Source organism: Branchiostoma belcheri, unplaced genomic scaffold, assembly GCF_001625305.1.
Source record: "Branchiostoma belcheri isolate BF01 breed outbred unplaced genomic scaffold, Haploidv18h27 scaffold94, whole genome shotgun sequence".
Lineage (NCBI taxonomy): Eukaryota > Metazoa > Chordata > Leptocardii > Amphioxiformes > Branchiostomatidae > Branchiostoma > Branchiostoma belcheri.
Window position 1 is genome coordinate 186694 of NW_017804620.1, and position 17542 is coordinate 204235.

The following is a 17542-nucleotide window of genomic DNA, read 5'->3' on the forward strand; positions in this document are numbered from 1 at the left end:
ACCGGCATGTCCGACCCGTACACGGCGAATTTCCGCTGCCGTGTGGAGAATAATTAGGTGATAATTGCCGCTAAATTATGCATATTCCAGCAACGCACGGAGCGGTGCACGGCCATTTCCTGCCGTGTACGGGGATGTACAGGGATCGTGTCCGGGCATATAACGTCCAGTACACGACCTGCACACAAAAAGTGGTTCATTTCCGGGAGTTTACAGGACATGTACGGGACTGGACACGTTTCGTGTGCAGGTCGGAAACCCCCGGGTTCTACCGGAAACCTAAAATATCCGGGAAAGTGTGCGGCAATTTCTCACACGGAAACGAGGGATTTTATGCGGTGTAAGTAACGTCCTGCCCACCCCCACCAACCGCCAAAGTTGGTATCAACCAGGAGTGACGTCCATCGTGACGACAATTCGGTCGCGGTGTACGTCATTGCCTCACTTTGCAAAACATTTGTCGACTTTTAGCGAACTGACATCTTTCATATGCCGCATCTCGTGACACCACGAGATGCGGCATATGAAAGATCTCACTAAACTCTAGTTTCGAGTGTTTTAAAAACCATGTGTCAAGCCTCAAGCTCGAATGTTACTTTGTTCATGAGTATTCTCTCAAGATCAGTATCTGTATGTATCTCAAAGCACACTGATTGTCGTCATATGACTCCTTATCATGATTTGCCTTCAGGGAAAACCTGTGTTGCTGGCACAAACATGTCAAAGCTTGCACCACAATTATGTTAAGGACTTAATTGGCTGTGAACCTCGTCAGTTTTTTAAAAGTTGTATAGTCAAAATAAATGGCTCAAATTCCTTCTTTTACAACCCTGATGTGGTCATTTCCTCACAGTCACCATTGCTTGCTCACGATTGCTTCGCTACATCTCCAACTTTTGTCATTTTTTGTGGTGGTAACTCGTTCTGCCCAATTGGTTGGATACCAAGGACATTTCATACGTCATGTACAGACGCCCTAGGCACTTTGGGCGTTTAAAAGAACACACCTTGCGCACGCAGACAGTCATTGTTGCTGGTGAACTGGCGAGAGAAGCACCACTCAGTCAGTTTTGATCAACATTTCTCATTCGTCTGGTAAGACACGATTTCATACTCTCCATGTTGTTTGTAGACTCACAATGATAACCATTTAATCTAACTCTCTGACCTATGGTAAAGCTAGAAGAATAGGGACTGTCATGATACGGTATTTTAGTTTGTTGACATAGCCTCCGTAGCAGGCTTATAGAACTGGAGGTTTGGTGGTCTTCGGCTGTTTTCTGATCAGCCCAGTTCTAAAAACTGGGTTAATTCAAGCAGGCCGGCTATGTTGTCTATATGCAATCAGAAAATAGCACATAAAAGCTTCCAAAGACCATGAAGACCCCCAAAACCCCCAGTTTTTGGCATGCTATGTTGACAGGAGTTTTGCAGGAAATTATCGTCATATTTGGCTTTGCTTAAATGGAAGGATATCCCATTGGACATGATTTAAGCTTTACGGGATTACGGGTCAAGGAACACTTCAGCTTCAATAAGGAAATCTTCTGAAGTAAATCTGCTAGTAATACTTCTGTAGGTATGACGGTATGGTGTAAAAGTATGCAGCACGTCCCCGTATCTGCTTGGTAAGATGATATTAGTCAAGAAACAGAATTCATGTATTCAGATGCTTTGCCGCTTAAGATATTCATTTTCATTTATGTGTAGATCTTATGAGCAAATAGAGGGACGTTTTCATTTCTTGTCTTCCACTTTTTGATCTAACGAAAAGTTTGCGAGCCTTCAAGGAAGTTGTTTTCGACGAAACGACGGGACTTCCCCTAAACGGACCCAAATTAAACCTGCTGACGTTGTTTATTATGTCTAAATAGCTCGTAATAGCTCGAACGTCACGATGTATTAGAAAGATGCGTCATAGGTTACACACGATCTGATTCGGTGAAGCACAGCAGTGTCAGAAATGTACTGACCAATCAGAGTAGAATGCTGTGGCCTGTAACGTGGTTGGTAATTCAACCAGGCCGGCTATGTTGTCTATATGCAAGCAGAAAATAGCACATAAAAGCTCCCAAAGACCATGAAGACCCCCAAAACCCCAGTTTTTGGCATGCTATGGAGGCTATGTTGACAGGGGTTTTGCAGGAAATTATCGTCATATTTGGCTTTGCTTAAATGGAAGGATAGCCCATTGGACATGATTTAAGCTTTACGGGATTACGGGTCAAGGAACACTTCAGCTTCAAAAAAAAATCTTCTGAAGAAAATCTGCCAGTAATACTTCTGTAGGTATGACGGCATGGCGTAAAAGTATGTAGCACGTCTCTGTATCTGCTTGGTAAGATGATATTAGTCGAGAAACAGAATTCATTTATTCAGATGTTACCGGTTATGATATTCATTTGTGTGTAGGGAGCATAGAGGAATGTTTTAATTTCTTGACTTCCACTTTTTGATCTAACGAAAAGTTTGCGAGCCTTCAAGGATGTTGTTTAAGACCAGACGACGGGGATTCCCCTGACCTGTCCCAAACCTGCTGGCATTGTTCAGCCTAAATAGCTCAAACGTCACGGTGTACCAGAGCCGTGCGTCTTTGGTTTCGCACGATCTGATTGGGTGAAGCACAGCAGTGTCAGAAATGTACTGACCAATCAGAGTAGAATGCTGTGGCCTGTAACGTGGTTGGAAGAATGTTGTCATCCATGTCATTTAGGTCATTCATTATTTGTTTGTCAAAGAGAATACTTAAAAAAGAAACAAAAACATTACCCTTTCTCCATTTTTTCAGAAAACACGTCACACCACAGGCACCATGGCAGGAGTTCTCCCTGTCTTAATAATCATTTACGCGATCAGCTGTGGCGTTGCCATGGACACGTCAGAAACCGGTTCGACCGGAGGCGAAAGTTCACAGTTCGCAGAGCCGCAAATATGTAACTGTCGTCAGTCAAGATTGGTTGATTCCTTCTTTAAATTATCTTGTGATTGTCCGGAGCTGTCCAGTTTGTCTGTGTCTGGAAATATTTCTACCGATTCAGGAATCACTGACTTTGAAGTGATATGCGAACGGAGGTCAGCAGTGAACACAAGCGGCCTGTTCCCTACTTCGGTTAAGAAACTGATGCTCACCAATTGTTTTCGTCAGGATATAGTGAAGGAAGTTTTCTACGGCTTGCCTAAATTAGAGGATCTGACCATAGGAAACACTCCGAAAGTTGTCTGGACCGATTCAGAGGTGTATGTTGATGAGGAATCAGAACTTGACAAGATTTATTCAGATGAATCTTTCTCACCGGTTGAACTTGACCCTAAACTATTTCTGTCCATGCCACAACTAGAAACGCTTACTCTTTCCTTTCTACTTCTTGATAGATTCCCCGAAGCCCTCTATGAAGACGTCAATGGTACATATCCCTTGCCAAACCTAACGAGTCTTGGTCTTCTAGGCAATAGAATTTCATACCTAAAACCCGAATATTTACATCACATGACAAACTTGAAATCATTTAGTATTGACATTAGTCGTATTTCAAACATATCAGCATCATTTCCATTCTTACCTAGCTTACAAAGTGTAAGTATAGCCAATAACCTAATCCGTTCTTTGGTCGGTTCTCACTTTCAAAATCTCAGTAATCTACAGTCATTAGATTTGCATGGACAATACTCCTTAGACAAGAATAGCAACTCTTCTAAATACAATTCTTCAAGTATTATTGGTATAGGCGCTTTGGAGTTCATTTTCCCCACTACTTTTTTGGGGCTGTCCAAACTGAAATCTCTTACATTGGCACAGAGTTACATTAAGTCAATTCCGAATGGTGCATTTCGGGAGTTGAAGAATCTTGACAGGTTGGACATTTCTGATGGGCTTGTAAACTCTATTGGGCGGTTAGCATTTCAAGGACTGAGTCTCTTAAAGTCTTTGGACTTGAGTAAGAACAACTTAATAATGATAGATCCTTCAGTGTTTGATGGTCTAAGCTCACTTCTCTATCTTCGTCTGCAAGAAAATTTCCTTATCTATCTCTCTCCGACGACATTTGAAAACATGCAGTATTTGTTAAACTTGAACTTAGCAAACAACTTTTTAAGTACATTAACGCGTGAAACACTCAGTCCTCTACAGAACTTGAGAACGTTAAATGTACAGAAAAACCTGCTAGTCGATGCTGCGGAGGTTTTTTTCGGTATCACGTCTGACTTTTGCGAGGACATTGACGTATCCCACAACAGGTTCCAATTATTGGACCCCGCGTCATTGAACAATCTCGGTATCGATCACAGAACTGTACATGTCAATTTAACCCACAACTACCTGTGGTTTCTTAATGCATCAGCATATTCCATTGCTTCCAAGGCGAGGGATCTGTCCTTGATGCTCGATCTAAGGTGGAATCGGTTTACGTCGTTACCGTTTGAAACAAGTTTGTTTCGGAAATTCAGTAAATCTAGAATACCAATGGGATATGTCAGAGGATGGAGCCAGGAATATGGAGATATCTCCCTCCTGATGACGTACAACCCACTGGTATGTGACTGTGGCCTTTACGAGCTCATCTCGAACTTGGATGTCGCAGAACAAGGCGTCCTTTACACAAAAACTGATTTCAAAGACATGGAATGTGCGGCTCCCGACACCCTCCGGGGTAGAAAGGTGGTAGATCTGAGCCCTTCTGAGCTGTGGTGCCCGAACGAGTGCGACAACCGATTGTACTATTGTTACTGCTTTGAGCAAGCGGGTAAACTGTTCAGGACCCCCCAGTGCGAGACAGACTGGATGACGTGTCCGTCAGAATGCTCCTGTTCGTTCCAAGGAGAGCTGCATTCTTCTACAGCTACATTAAACGAGCTTGTCAACTGTTCTAGGAGGAACCTGTCTTCCATCCCAGACGACATTTCCAACGTCACAACAATCCTTCACTTGGAAGGGAATCAGCTTACAGTCATCAACGAAAGTGTTCTTCCCCAACTTTTGATGATACGAGAACTTTACCTAAATGACAATAACATATCACAGATCGGCAATATGACTTTTAACAACTTCATCTCACTTGCAATCCTCCGGCTCGACGGAAACAACATCTCAGAGATAAACAGCCAAGTTTTCAAGTTCCTCTCTAATCTACGAGAACTTTACCTGAACCATTCCGGTGTGCGATATCTAGCAGCTGATTCGTTTCACGACCTTGCAAAGTTACAGAAACTACACTTGGAGAACAACAAGCTCAAGTCTCTCCCAGAAAACACGTTTTCTGGTTTGAAGAAGCTGACGTTACTCGGCATTCACGGCAATCCACTGACCTGCGGCTGCGATGTTCTGTGGTTCGCGAACTGGCTGCGGAGTAGAGTCTACCTTCTGTCACAAGGACGTAACGTCAGCTGCGTAGCAAGTACAAAAGTAACGCGGGACATTTTGAGCTTGTCGGCGGCTCAGTTTGACTGCGAGGACCTACAGGCAGCCCAAGCAAGAACCAGACTCACCATTGGTCTGTCGATTGCGTTGGTTCTTGTGACAATCATTTTAGTTTTTGTGATCGTCGTCGTGAAACGAAAGGAAGACATCCAAGTCTACCTGTACGCCAGGTACGGATGGAGGTTCAGGGAAGAAGAAGAAGACGACGAAGACAAGGAGTACGACGCCTTCTTATCGTACAGTCAACACGACTTAGACATGGTGCTGCAAGACGTCTTGCCCGCGCTCGAGAACAGGGAGCCGCCGTTTCGCGTCTGCTTGCACCACCGCGACTTTCTCCCGGGCGTCCCAATCGCCGAGAACATCTTAAACGCCGTCAGTGCCAGCAAGAGAACCATCATTCTTCTGTCCAACAACTTCTTAGAAAGCGACTGGTGTCAGCTGGAGTTCCAGGCCGCGCACGCGCAGATGCTACAGGACAGGGCTAATCGCGTGATCGTGATTCTACTGGACGACATCCCCGCCGAAAACGCCCCTGCGGACATCCAGCATTACCTGAAGACCAACACGTACCTGAAGTGGGGGGACGAACGTTTCTGGGAACGGCTGATTTACGCCATGCCGAGACCCAGGCCGCATGCGCAAAACGAGGACGGAGATGAGCTGGCCATGGTCGAACTGGACCACAATGGTTGACCACTTGACCCCACCAGGCCAGGGTACAGAAATTCCAAATAGGTCTAGGACTTGCTAGGTCAAGTTCCACCATCTTTCAAAGTTTACGCACCGAAAAAGAATTGTATTCGACCTTCAACTTCAAGATTGTGGACGGCCAATAATGAGAGTGCCCGTTTGATGACATTCCAAGTCAAAAACATAGAAATGCATCAATTTCGTTGGTTATTAGGCAAATGTAAATAATATAATAGGTTCAGATATATATATATTATTGATACTCTGTAAAGGAATGGTGTATTTTGAAATATGGCATAGTAATTGGTATGAGGACAAGCAATCGTGAATTTCGTGTTTAGTGACTACTTTATACATAATGTACTAAAAGGTTGATGGCTATGGTGAAGTATATGGGTGATAAACGTTGTCTTGTGATTCAAGGAGTTATCTTGATAGTAGTTGTAATTAAGAGTGTAAATATATGAGGTAAACTGGTAGTCTTAATATTGTATTTGTTAACTGTTCTATGATAATATAATAGTGTAATAATGCTATGTACGTGATCTAAAACCATTTTGTTTGAAGTGGTGAAAACAGAGGTGACGACGTAGTACTATGATGTTGTACTATGATGTAGATCATGTAAAATCCCACTTGGTGGTGTACGCCGGCCCAACAGTACGGTTGAGGAGTACTACTTAGATTTTTTTTAAATTTCAGGAGTAGATTTAGATGTTTGGTAATGGGAATTTGATTTGTAAATTATTCAATTTTATCAGATATGAATAAAGTATTATATCTGCAGCTATCTGCCTTTGTACTTTCTGTGTTTGACTCCATTTAAATTTGCTGCGAGAGATGTAAGCTGAAAGATAGGTTTATTTTTAGGCTTCTTACCTTTTATAACATCTGAAACGAGCCCATGTGATTATTCTGGCAGAATAATCGAGGGATTTGCCCTTAGGGAAGTTGCGTATTGCTGGTACAAAGATGTTAAAGGTTATACCATTATGTTAAAGAGTTAATTGACTTTAAACCACATGACTGTTTTTCAAAGCTCTACTGTAGTTCGGAGTGTGGTTGAATATTTATGGACACTCTTTTTTGACGACGTCTCAGGGAGGAGCCTAATGGTACAGTATTGTGTGCAGTTTGCAAGTATTCTAGGAATGGTACAGGCATGTCTCTGACCCACATCTACGCCCACATTCCTGGAAACCCTTGGGAAGACCTCTCTGCCCCGTATGGCCCTACTTTCTGTGACCCAGGGGCTCGTTCACTATACACTCAGGCAGGCCTGCACTCAGGGGAGGAGTGCACTGTTTCTGTCTAGACTTAACAGGTACCAAGTCTTCCTCAAAATCATGGTAGTGCCATGCAAACAATAACCCTAACAGCAACCACCGTCGCCATGGCAATGTATGTTTTCATTACCAGTCTTGTTTTCTATTGTGTATCCTTCAAGGTAACTGCAGAGAATGTCGCACAGTGTGGTTGTTTCGGTGATTATGTCTGCCTCACTCGTCCTTTCCCCCAGGGCACTAAATAATCTGATGTTTAGATTACTCCGCCAGGCTGGTTTGAGCTTGTGTAAGAATCATTTACACAAAATGATAAATGTAAAATAAACCTTACATTACTGGGAGCAAATAGAGTCAAACACACATTCCTTTACTTCGGATGTAATACTTTATTCATATCTGACGGTTAAACACGTTGTTATCGTTACACTCTTAACAACTACTTTTAAGATATCTAAAATATCAGAACAAACGACACCTTAACCACAAGGTAACACTTATGCCCCACATCAACTTTAACATAGCCATCACCTTTTGTACAATATGTACATATTAGATCACTAGATATGAAATCCAGGATTGTTTGTCCTTACACTCCTAACTACAACTACTTTTAAAGACCTAAAATGTTATATCAAACAATTCCTCGAACCCAGAACACCACAAGATAACACTTATGCCTCACATATACTTAAACATAACCATCACCTTTGTACATTATGTCCATATTAGATCACTTAATACGAAATCCAGGATTGTTTGTCCTTACACTTATTACTGTATGTTGTTTTTCAGAACGAAGGCACCATTCCTCACAGTATTACAGAGTATTGATAACAAAGCCTATATCTGATATCATATTTACATCTTGTAGCCAAAGAGACCGCTGCTCTTGATGCCTCTTTGTGTTTTCGAACTCGAACTGTTTAGAATGCGTCATCGACTTTCCGCCATCTTGAATTTGGAGGTCAAAGACAATTCTTTCTTGATACGAAAAAAAGATTGGCAGAACTTGACCCAATATATGTACAAAGTGCATAGACGGCTAGCTGCGAGGCATAGACCTGTTTGAAATTTTTGTAACCGTGCTTTTGGGGTCAAGAGGTCAACCATTGTGGTCCAGTTCGACCATGGCCAGCTGATCTCCGTCCTCGTTTTGCGCATGCGGCCTGGGTCTCGGCATGGCGTAAATCAGCCGTTCCCAGAAGCGTTCGTCCCCCCACTTCAGGTACGTGTTGGTCTTCAGGTAATGCTGGATGTCCGCAGGGGCGTTTTCGGCGGGGATGTCGTCCAGTAGAATCACGATCACGCGATTAGCCCTGTCCTGTAGCATCTGCGCGTGCGCGGCCTGGAACTCCAGCTGACACCAGTCGCTTTCTAAGAAGTTGTTGGACAGAAGAATGATGGTTCTCTTGCTGGCACTGACGGCGTTTAAGATGTTCTCGGCGATTGGGACGCCCGGGAGAAAGTCGCGGTGGTGCAAGCAGACGCGAAACGGCGGCTCCCTGTTCTCGAGCGCGGGCAAGACGTCTTGCAGCACCATGTCTAAGTCGTGTTGACTGTACGATAAGAAGGCGTCGTACTCCTTGTCTTCGTCGTCTTCTTCTTCCCTGAACCTCCATCCGTACCTGGCGTACAGGTAGACTTGGATGTCTTCTTTTCGCTTCACGATGACGATCACGCACACTAAAATGATCGTCAAAAGGACCAACGCAATCGACAGACCTATGGTGCGTCTGGTTCTTGCTTGGGCTGCCTGTAGGTCATCGCAGTCAAACTGTGCCGCCGACAAACTCAAAATGTCCCGCGTTACTTTTGTACCTGCTACGCAGCTGACGTTACGTCTTTGTGACAGAAGGAACGCTCTACTCCGCAGCCAGTTCGCGAACCACAGAACATCGCAGCCGCAGGTCAGCGGATTGCCGTGAATGCCGAGTAACGTCAGCTTCTTCAAACCAGCAAAGACGTTTTCTGGGACAGACTTGAGCTTGTTGTTCTCCAAGTGTAGTTTCTGTAAATTTGCAAGGTCCTGAAACGTATCTGCGGTTAGATATTTCACACCGGAATGGTTCAGGTAAAGTTCTCGTAGATTAGAGATGGACTTGAAAACTTGGCTGTTTATCTCTGAGATGCTGTTACCGTCGAGCCGAAGGATTTCAAGCGAGTTGAAGTTGTTGAACGACATATCGCCAACATAGGAGATGTTATTGTCATTTAGGTAAAGTTCTCGTATCATCAAAAGTTGGGGAAGAACGGTTTGGTTGATGACTGTTAGCTGATTCCCTTCCAAATGAAGAATTGTTGTGACGTTGGAAATGTCGTCTGGGATGGAAGACAAGTTTCTCCGAGAACAGTTCACCAACTCATTGTAAGGAGCTGTGAAAGAATGCAGCTGTCCTTGGAACGAGCAGGAACATTCTGACGGGCACGCCTTACGTTCTGACTGACACTCAGGGTCCGCTGACTTAGTTAGCTCTCCTGCATGCTTAAAGCAATGACAATAGTACGGACGGTTGTAGCACTCCTGCGAGCACCACAGTTCAGAAGGGCTGAGATCTACCACCTTTCTACCACGTAGCGTGTCGGGAAGCCAGCATTCCATGTGTTCGAAGTCAGTCTTTGTGTAAAGGACACCTTGTTTTGCGACATCCATGTTCAACATAAGTTCGTAAAGCCCACAGTCACAGACTAGTGGATTTTGAGTCATCAGGAGGGAGATATCACCATAATCACGTTCGTAAATGTTTGCAATCGATATCATTGATCTATTGAAAGACCAGTATCTTGCTAGCTCAAACGGTAACCAAGTGAAAATGTTCCATCTTAGGTCGAGTGTCAAGGACAGGTACATCACGTCTACAGAACCGTAAGTTCCTGTATTGTAGAGACGCGATAGATTGCTGTGGGATAAGTCGACATTTACAGTTTTGCCAGCGATACCGAGAATCTGCAATGATGAGATGTCCAATGACCCCAAGTTGTTGTAGGATAGGTCAATGTTCTGGCAAAAGTTAGACGTAATACCGGAAAAAACCTCCTCAACATTGACTAGCTGGTTTTTGGGCACATCTAACGTTCGTAGGTTCAGTAGCGGACTGAGTGTTTCATGTGTTAACATTGTTAAGCGATTGTTTCCCAAGTACAAATATGACAAATATGGCATGTTTGCAAATGTTGTCCGAGAGATCGAGCGAAGAAAATTGCTTTGCAGATAAAGAGAAATAAGTGAGGTTAGACTACTAAATACTGAAGGATCAATTGTTGTTAAGTTGTTATAACTCAAGTCCAAAGACTTTAATAGACCCAGTCCTTGAAATGCTGACAACCCAATATGATCTACAAGCCCATCAGAAATGTTGAGTTGTTCAAGTTTTTCCAAATCCTGAAATGTGCCATTCGGAATAAACCGAATCTTGCTCACTGACATATCAAGAGATTTTAGTTTTGACAGTCCAAGAAAAGAAGTGGAAAAAATGAACTCCATGGCGCCTACACCCAAAACTCCAAAAATAGTGGGATAGCCGTGTTTGTAACTATAATTGTCGAGTTGTTGATGTAAATCTAATGATTGTAGATTACTAAGGTTTCGAAAGGGGGAACCGGACAAAGATCTGATTCGGTTGGTACCTATGTTTAATATTTGTAAGCCTGGTAAGAATGGAAATGATGCCAATAACTTTGAAATATGATTAGCTTCAATATAAAGTGATCTCAATTTTGTCAGGTGCTGTAAGTATTCTGGTCTTAGGTATGAAATATTGTTGCCTTGAAAAGTAAGACTCTTAAGGTTTGGCAAGGGATATGTACCGTTAACTCTTTGATAGAGGGCTTTGGGGAATCTGTCAAGAAACAGATAGATCAGAGAGAGCTTCTGTAGTTGTGGCATGGACATAAATAGCTCAGGATCTAGTTCAACCGGTGGAAAAGATGCAGTGGTGATGTTGGAATAGTTCCCAACCGATTCTAGTTGAAGAGACGGGAAGTACTGTATAGTCAGGTCCTCTACATTAGGGACACCGTAGAAAACCTCCTTCCCTATATACTGCTGGAAACAATCAAAGAGCATCAGCTTCTTTACTGATGCTGGGAGGAAGCCAAACAGTCCGCTGGTGTTCGTTGATGATTTCTGTTTGCACCTCACCGCAAAGTCAGTGATTTCTGAGAATCTAGAAAGAATTTGAGACAGAGATTGCCGGGCTACGTGGGTCAGGCTGGACAGATCAGGACAAACGCACGCAAAGAAAGTCGGGTTCGACCGACCACAATCGCAGACTCGCTTGTTTACGTTCGGTGAACTTTCACCTCCGGTCGAACCGGTTTCCGACGTCTCCATGGCAACGCCACAGCTGATCGCGCATACCATTAATAAGACAGGGAGAACTCTTGCCATGGTTCTTGAGACGTGACCAGTTTTCTGAAATCAAAGGAGAGAGGGATTGGTCATGAATTATCCTGAGGATGGCGACAGTGATCGTTGAAAATGTGATCTCTCTGTACTTGTGTTGGAATAAAGTTCAACCTTTTACTAAGAGAGGGAAAAGTTGGGATGTGTAAAATGAATCAACTCTATGGCAAACAGATATGTGATAATTAATGACACAAGTATTGTGAATGGCACAAGAGTCTTTCAACCACGCCCTCTGTTCTGATTGGCCAGTTCATTCTGGCGCTGATGTCTTTTATCCAATCAGATCTTCTGAAACCAATGACGCATTGTCTGTCTACGTCACAACGTTGTGAGCTATTTTGGGCAGGCTGAACAATGGAAGCAGAACAGGGCCAGTTGAGGGGAAGCCCCTTTATCTGGTCTAAAACTACTTCCTTGAAGAGTTCCGCTTTTTGGAGCATCTATCTATCTATCTATCTATCTATCTATCTATCTATCTATCTATCTATCTATCTATCTATCTATCTATCTATCTGCATCTGCTAGTACGATCTGCAAACAACTGTGAAACTGAATATATCAGAAGGGGTAAAATGACAGCCTGAAATCTAGGCTGTCTAATAATGCCAGTTTGCCCAGCAGTTACGGAGACTTGTCCACGCTTTCACGCCATTATGTCATACCGAAGTGTTACAGAATTTCTTCAGATTTTGTCCTGACGTTTATGTGTTCCTTGAGCTGAAAATCCCTCTGGATCAGGTCCATTCCCAATACCCTCCCTCGCTTAAGTAAAACTTCCTGTAGCCTCTACCAGGCTTCGGGGGGCGGCTGGAAAGAGTACAAATTGGCCAAATAGAGAGATAACATGCCAGGAGAGTTGGTCCGCTAGAGAGTACAGTTTGTCGAACCTTGGGTAGCGGCCCAACTCCCCTGGTATGTTATCTCTACTTTATTTCTACTCTTCACAACCACCTCTCGAAGCCTGGTAGAGGCTAAACTTCCTGCAAAAATCTCGTCAACAAAGATATCTTACCATGCCAGTTCCCATTCCTATATTTACCATAGGTGACGAAACTGTACACAGACTAAATGTTCATCAGTGCAAGTCTTCAAATAGCTAGGACAGTAAGAAAGCACTTCTTACCAGACGGAAGAAAGAATTTGCTTCAAAACTATGGCGTTGCTTCTCTCGCCAGCTCACAAACAACAATGGGCGTCTGTGCGCAAGGTTCGTAATTTTTGACATCGAACAGACATTGCTCTAGGGCATGCAAGACGTGTAACCAATGAATGTTGCAGAACTTGTCGCCACCAAAACAAGAAGAAAATGAGAAAAAGTAGAGACGCAGCCTGACAAAAACTAGCATGAGCAAGCAATGGTAACACGGCGAAGGCTCACACTCACAATGGATGCCGGCAATGTGGAAAAATGCATGAGGAATGTAAGTCATGAATTACCAGGTTTACAGACTTGCACCACCTTTGACACGTTTGGAACAGCAACCCCCGTTTTTTCCCTGAAGGCAAATTAAAGCACTGAACCATGATGTATATATGAGGGCAAACGGTGTGTTTTGAGATACATGTACCAACAGACATTCATATCTTGAAGAAGGATGCTCATGAACAAAGAAATATTCGATCGAGGCATGACGCATGGTTTTAATGTACACTTCTTTGATTTGGTGACATCTTCAATATACGTTGCTGTTGTATATGATAAGCGATAAAAAAGGCTCCTGAAGATATAGGTCAAGCCCCGTCGAGATGTATTAGACACGTCCTATATTTTACTGACTAAATAACGATACAGTAGTAACAACTTGCCAAGTTTGCTTGCCAAGTTTACATCCCGTATAAATACCAGATGCGTTAGAACAAACACCAAAAGATGTTACATATCCACTTGGTGGGTTCAACCTTAGTTTGTCAAAGCCTTAAGCTGTGTCAGCTTTGTGTGCCAACAACCTGTCATAATGGCTAAACAAACAGAGAGATGCCAGGGGAGTTGGTCTGCTGGAGAGAACAGTTTGCCGCTCCTGCAGGCCAACCCCCCTTGCATGCTATCTCTCTATTTGGCCGATTTCTACTCTTTCCAGCCGCCTCCCGAAGCCTGGTAGAGGATAGGGCTACCCAGCTAGCCTGTATACTGTCCCTTGCAACAGTGTGGCACTCAGGCCAACAACCTGTCAAATGACTAAACAAATGTTCACGTCAGTGCCCTACTGGTGTAAGCGGTTTCAACTATAAATACGCCACTTCTACATGGCACCTTTTGATGCAAATCTTGAAGTTTACAAGACTCTGACATGCTGCAAAGTCCAGATGGTCCTACGCACCATTCTCGACTACATTCTTACTAGCTGCGCGCAGCTATATTTTTGCTCTAAACTTGCTGTACGAATCTTCAACCCACGGGAGTCATGGCCGCACTTTCTGTGCTGTTTCTGTTCCTCTGCGTGTCTCTCGGCACGGCTGTGGACACAGAGGGCGAGGAAGACTCGTGCCCAAAGCAGATGTCGAACAGTAACGTGAACAATATCACCGTGGTGGCCCCGACTGGACCGGCGGGAGCTAAGGGGGACACGGGCCCGTCCGGACCGAGAGGCGTACGCGGGGAGAAGGGGGAGACGGGACTGCCCGGGAAGCTGGGACCAGAGGGACAGGAGGGGGCGAAGGGGGAGAAAGGAGCACCGGGACAGAAGGGGGAACAAGGTGATTTTCTAAGATCCAGGACACACCCTGGATTTTACATTGCTCTCAGTCCCTTTTATTAATCTGTTGTCGACTCTAACATATTCTTAACTATTCAAAATTCCATTACCTCATCTGGACTTAAAGGTTTTACTCACTGGTATGTTGATGTTACATGTTGTCAATTCAGCCTGAGTGATGACTATCATTGTTGTAATTCAGGAGTATGTCCTGGATTGAGAGTATGCTGGGGAAATGTCTTCCTAAATCATTCTAATAGTACACTACTTCTATACTTGGTACAATAACTATTACTACCGTGCTGCTACTACTACTACGTCTACTATCATACGATTACTACTACCACGACTACTTCTTGTACATGTACTATACTACTACTAACACCCTTTCTGTACTACTTTTACTACTCTACTACTACTACTACTACTACTACTACCACTACTACTACTACCCCTACTACTACTACTACTACTACTCCTACTACTACTCCTACTCCTACTACTACCACTACTACTTCTTCTTCTACTACTACTAGTACTACTCTACTACTACTACTGCTGCTACTACTACTACTACTACTACTACTACTACCACTACCACTTCTTCTACTACTCCTACTACTACTGCTACTACTACTGCTACTACTACTACTACTATTACTACTACTATTAGTAGTAGTGCTGTAACTACTACTACTGCTACTGTACTACTACTACTACTACTACCACCACCACTCCTCCTCCTCCTCCTACTACTACCACCACCACCACTACTACTATTACTACTACTACTACTACTACCACTACTACTACAACTACTACCACCACCACTACTACTACTACTACTACTACTCTACTACTACTTTACTACTCCAGGCGCTGAGGGGTTCGGTGGAGGAGCTGTGTACATCCGATGGGGCCGGACGTCGTGTGACGAGGGTGTGGGCACGGAGACGGTGTACTCCGGACGTGCCGGCGGGCCGATGTACAACGAAGCGGGCGGAGGGAGCAACTATCAGTGTCTGCCGACCGAACCCGAGTGGGGACGGTACGAGGATGGAGTGCAGGTATTTTGTTTTATTCCTCTTCAAGGTCAAATACCTTCAAGGTCAATGGCCTGCACCAGTTGCCTGTCGCCATGGTAACTGGTGCTGTAGCAGACGCGCTGTGGCAACTACCAGTGCCTGCCGACCGAGCCCGAGTGGGGGCGGTACGAGGATGGGGTGCAGGTATTTTGTTTTATTCTTCTTCAAGGTCAATGACCTGCACCAATTGACTGTCGCCATAGTAACTGGTGCTGAGCTGGACACCCTATGGTGTATTGTATTGCATTATGTAGCAAAAGGAAGGACGAAGTTAAGGGGATGATCGCCATAGATAATAAGACTAAAGAGACAGTAGTTTGTTTTGAAGGCAAACATTATGCATTTGCTCCCATAACTTCAACTGCCAAGTTCCCCAGGTACTTTAAACAAACTGACATTACGTAAATGAAATAGCATACTCTAATATCACCAACCTTGAATACATAATTCAACCTTGATGGCAATGATCAGCACTGTCTCCGCAAGACTCCTCACATACATGTCTCGCTTTATTCATGATCCATTCCTTCCATACAGGGCTGGAAGTCGTACATGTACGGTGCTGAGTACGACCTGAACACGAACGCTCCGTACGACGCGGCCAGCCTGCAGCACCGGGAGGTCCCTTGCGCCGCCTGCTACAGCCTCTCCCGCCGCGCGCATCTCATGATCCCCGCTCGGCAGTCCTGCCCAGAGGGGTGGACTCAGGAGTACCGAGGTGATCTTTATGTTAGGGAAACTTTTTTTTCTTTTGCTCTGTTTCTTCTTTAAGTTCTTCTTCTTCTTCCTCCGTAAGGTCAATGACCTGAACCAGACGTTAGTCACCATGATGTTGTAGCAGACACCCTGTGGTGTTGGGTTACATTATGTAGCAAGTGTCAGGACAGAGTTGGAGGGGCTGGCTACCATATATATATATATATAGAGAGAGAGAGTAACCAGCCCCTCTAACTTTGTCCTGTGTGTTTGAGTAAGAGTTAATAGGACAGTAGCTTCTGGCTAGAGTATGTGCTGGTAAACGTTGTGTATATGGCTTGCAAATGTGTAGATCTACTGCCCACTGCAATACCGCCGTTCCCCGCTAGGGTACCTGATGGCGGGTTATCACGGGCACAGCAGCCGGACGGAGTTCGTGTGCATGGACGCGGAGGCCGAGGCGCTGCCGGGCGGGGAGGGAGACGAAAACGGCGCGCTGTTCTACCCCGTGGAGGCCCGCTGCGGCTCGCTGCCGTGCCCTCCCTACGTGGAGGGCAGGGAACTCACCTGCGTCGTCTGCACCAAATAGACATGAGATGAGATAGCTTTAAACAAATGTCTAGAGTTAGATGTTCAACGGCTAGGTGTAACAAGTCGATCGGTGAAATGTAGCCAGCTGCCGCCGCACCGCGTGCCTGCGAAGCTGGTGTGTTCGTCGAAAGGCGGTTATACCGGCTATCTGTCTACAGCATCAAGTCTCTGTAGCATCTGTCTCTCGTGAGTTTACGTTCGGAAGTGATTGGTCATTAATTATCCTGATGAAGCCGACGGCGGTCGTTGAAAGTTTGATCTATGTTATTAGTACATTACACTTTTATACTCTGCCAATTCCTTACAATCGTGTCTGACTTGGTGTACTAAAATAGTTAAGCAGCAAATCTAATAAGCTATCCTAGATATTTACCAAGCTTATAGAATTATCTACCCAGTGGATGCCCGCTGGCACGTTTGATCAATTGATGACTTCATGTATTCGTAGTTTCGTATGGATAAGGTCATGTATCTGAAACCTTAACTCCCATGAGTTTACGTTCAGAATTGATTGGTCATTAATTATCCTGATGAAGGCGACAGTGGTCGTTGTTCAACATTTAAAGAAGCACATATGTTAAACGTAATGTTACTAATACATTACACTGTTATACGTTGTCGATTCCTTGCAATAATTAAGTCCAGTCTGGTTGGGTGTACTAAAATAGACTAGCAGC

General features: G+C 44.2%; 3 protein-coding genes across 3 annotated transcripts; 2 read left to right on the forward strand and 1 right to left on the reverse strand.

Annotated features, from left to right (window-relative positions):
- The first annotated feature begins 4513 nt into the window (after window positions 1-4513).
- LOC109461535 (toll-like receptor Tollo) lies at window positions 4514-6112 on the forward strand. Its single transcript, XM_019757916.1, has 2 exons — window positions 4514-4742; window positions 4893-6112. The coding sequence occupies exons 1-2, from the start codon at window positions 4514-4516 to the stop codon at window positions 6110-6112; spliced, it is 1449 nt and encodes a 482-aa protein (XP_019613475.1).
- A 2275-nt stretch (window positions 6113-8387) lies between these two features.
- On the reverse strand, window positions 8388-10120 carry LOC109461585 (toll-like receptor Tollo). The gene is made up of 2 exons (XM_019757964.1): window positions 9874-10120; window positions 8388-9717 (listed from the first exon to the last, which is right to left on the reverse strand). Exons 1-2 carry the CDS (start codon window positions 10097-10099, stop codon window positions 8498-8500), a joined length of 1446 nt encoding a protein of 481 aa, XP_019613523.1. The 5' UTR covers window positions 10100-10120; the 3' UTR covers window positions 8388-8497.
- A 4017-nt stretch (window positions 10121-14137) lies between these two features.
- On the forward strand, window positions 14138-16863 carry LOC109461595 (short-chain collagen C4-like). Its single transcript, XM_019757972.1, has 4 exons — window positions 14138-14494; window positions 15370-15560; window positions 16116-16296; window positions 16664-16863. Exons 1-4 carry the CDS (start codon window positions 14203-14205, stop codon window positions 16861-16863), a joined length of 864 nt encoding a protein of 287 aa, XP_019613531.1. The 5' UTR covers window positions 14138-14202.
- Window positions 16864-17542: the final 679 nt, after the last annotated feature.

Bases quoted from the DNA above. Each gene is read 5' to 3' on its own strand.
- LOC109461535 (XM_019757916.1), top strand. From the start codon at position 4,514: ATGACGTACAACCCACTGGTATGTGACTGTGGCCTTTACGAGCTCATC. The intron at 4,743-4,892 runs GTAAACTGTTCA...CTTCCATCCCAG, and splicing joins TTACTGCTTTGAGCAAGCGG to ACGACATTTCCAACGTCACA.
- LOC109461585 (XM_019757964.1), bottom strand. From the start codon at position 10,099: ATGACTCAAAATCCACTAGTCTGTGACTGTGGGCTTTACGAACTTATG. The intron at 9,718-9,873 runs CAGGAGAGCTAA...TGTCTTCCATCC, and splicing joins TTGTCATTGCTTTAAGCATG to CAGACGACATTTCCAACGTC.
- LOC109461595 (XM_019757972.1), top strand. From the start codon at position 14,203: ATGGCCGCACTTTCTGTGCTGTTTCTGTTCCTCTGCGTGTCTCTCGGC. The intron at 14,495-15,369 runs GTGATTTTCTAA...TTACTACTCCAG, and splicing joins GGGACAGAAGGGGGAACAAG to GCGCTGAGGGGTTCGGTGGA. The intron at 15,561-16,115 runs GTATTTTGTTTT...CCTTCCATACAG, and splicing joins GGTACGAGGATGGAGTGCAG to GGCTGGAAGTCGTACATGTA.